Source organism: Arachis stenosperma, chromosome 9 (assembly GCF_014773155.1).
Source record: "Arachis stenosperma cultivar V10309 chromosome 9, arast.V10309.gnm1.PFL2, whole genome shotgun sequence".
NCBI classification, from domain to species: Eukaryota; Viridiplantae; Streptophyta; class Magnoliopsida; order Fabales; family Fabaceae; genus Arachis; species Arachis stenosperma.
This window is the reverse complement of record NC_080385.1, coordinates 3,558,998-3,560,959: the sequence shown is the minus strand read 5'-3', so window position 1 is coordinate 3,560,959 and position 1,962 is coordinate 3,558,998. Positions and strand designations below refer to the sequence as shown.

At 39.1% G+C, this 1,962-nt stretch overlaps 1 protein-coding gene across 1 annotated transcript; it reads left to right on the top strand.

The window, feature by feature from the left end:
- On the top strand, nucleotides 1-1,218 carry LOC130948864 (F-box/kelch-repeat protein At3g23880-like). The gene has a single exon (XM_057877738.1). It carries the CDS (start codon nucleotides 1-3, stop codon nucleotides 1,216-1,218), a length of 1,218 nt encoding a protein of 405 aa, XP_057733721.1.
- Nucleotides 1,219-1,962: the final 744 nt, after the last annotated feature.

The following is a 1,962-nucleotide window of genomic DNA, read 5'->3' as shown; positions in this document are numbered from 1 at the left end:
ATGGAGCAGCCACATGATTATTACGAGATGAAGAGGAAGCCTTTAACAGTCACCATAAACGCCCCAAAACGGCTGCTGTCTTCAACGGTAACTCAATCGCAGCCGCTGCTGTTCTTTCCGGATGAACTCATTAGGGAAATCTTGTTGAGGCTTCCAGCAAGGTCACTGGTTCGGTTACAGAGAGTGTGCAGTTCATGGAAAACCCTAATTTCCAGCTCTCAATTCGCCAAAGACCATCTTCAACATTCAACCGCCGCGGGTCCAAGTTTGAGTGGGCCACGAGTTGCTTATCATCATAGTTGCAGCTACGGATTCGGAGATTTCTCCTTACGCTCCTTGGTCGAGAACCCTTCCAAACCTACGGAAGTCGTTCTCTTCGAGGAGAGACGTAACCACAGAGTTATTGGCTCTTGCAATGGATTGCTGTGCTTGCTGTTTCATGTTGATGGCATCAACATCTTTGTCAGGTTGTGGAATCCCTGTACTGGATTATTGACACCCCCATCGGTGGAATGTGGGGATTTCTTATCGGTTTGCGGCTTCGGCTATGATCATGTGAATGACAATTATAAGTTTGTTGGGATTGTAAATCACATGGGGGAATATAACACTAGAATTTATACATTTTGCCGCAACCCTTCCAAGAGAGCCATTCAAGAGATCCCATTTAACAGCATAATGGGTGATGATAAAGGGGTATTTGTGCCCGGCACCGCCACTCTTAGCTGGATTCGTAGCCATGCCATCCTGGGTTGCTTGGTTTTTTCCCTTGACTTGGTGAAGGAGACTTTTAGTGAGTTTTCCCTGCCCTTCAGTGATCCGCATGGTAAAATCTTCTTCTTCCCACGGTTATGTGTGCTGAGGAACTGCCTTTCATATTGTTTTAATCATGAGAATACTCATTGGTTCGTGTGGATCATGATGGAGTATGGAGTGCCTGAATCTTGGACTAAATTGGCCATCATCCCCTGCCTTCCGCGTCTATCTGCTTATCATTTACGTCCATTGTATATCTGGGGAAACAATATTCTTGTGGCGGTTGCATCAACTTCAAGGATAGTTCTGTATAATTTGGATAATGGTAGCTTTGAATTTCCTGTATTGAAACCTACTCCTTCAATAGGATTGTCCGTCTTTATTTATCACGAAAGCTTAGTTTCACCACTATATCCTGGCCTTACAAATAGCTCATCCCAAATTCAGTTAATCAAACCCTAACGGACAAGCTGTCTTCTGAATAATGGTTTGATTCTAGTCAACACCTATGCCTTCTTTATGAGTTTTGACTTTTGAGAATTTATCTGTTCTTATTGCTTTTCTAATTTAGTGATTATTTATCTAGTTTCTTACAAAATTATTACTACCTGTTATGATTATTGCCAATTTCATATTCACATGCCCAGGCTGGATTTGTAGGGTTAACCATCATTTACTAGTGTTCCTTTGCACTTACAGTAAATTTATGCTTGTGATGAAGATCTGATCCAAGATTCAAACCTATTATTTAGGGTAAAATTAAGGGGAGAGAATGTAATATGTAATTTAATGCGTACCATTTTTCTTTTAATTTTTTTGTTTTTGGATCCAAAACTGGATGCTTTACCCGTTGAACCAGATGAAATTGCTGATAATTGGTGCATGAATGATTCATACCATAGTATTGGCATCTTCAAATTATGGATTCATGGTCATAAATGATTCTTTTATGACTAAACAAAATCAAAACATTTTTATTTTTTATTTATTGTGATAAATAAATGATTACCAGCTTTCAGTGATCAACATACTAGGCAGTGGGAAAAATGATATATTGATACATTTGTTTTCTCTCTTGGTGGTCAAAGAAATAATATGAACTTCTGAGGTACCAACCTGGTGATATAAGTTATCTGTTATTGATGAGTATTAAAGAATTGGAGCTTAAAACAAATGGAAGAGTTGATACGAGATTTTAATAAACAA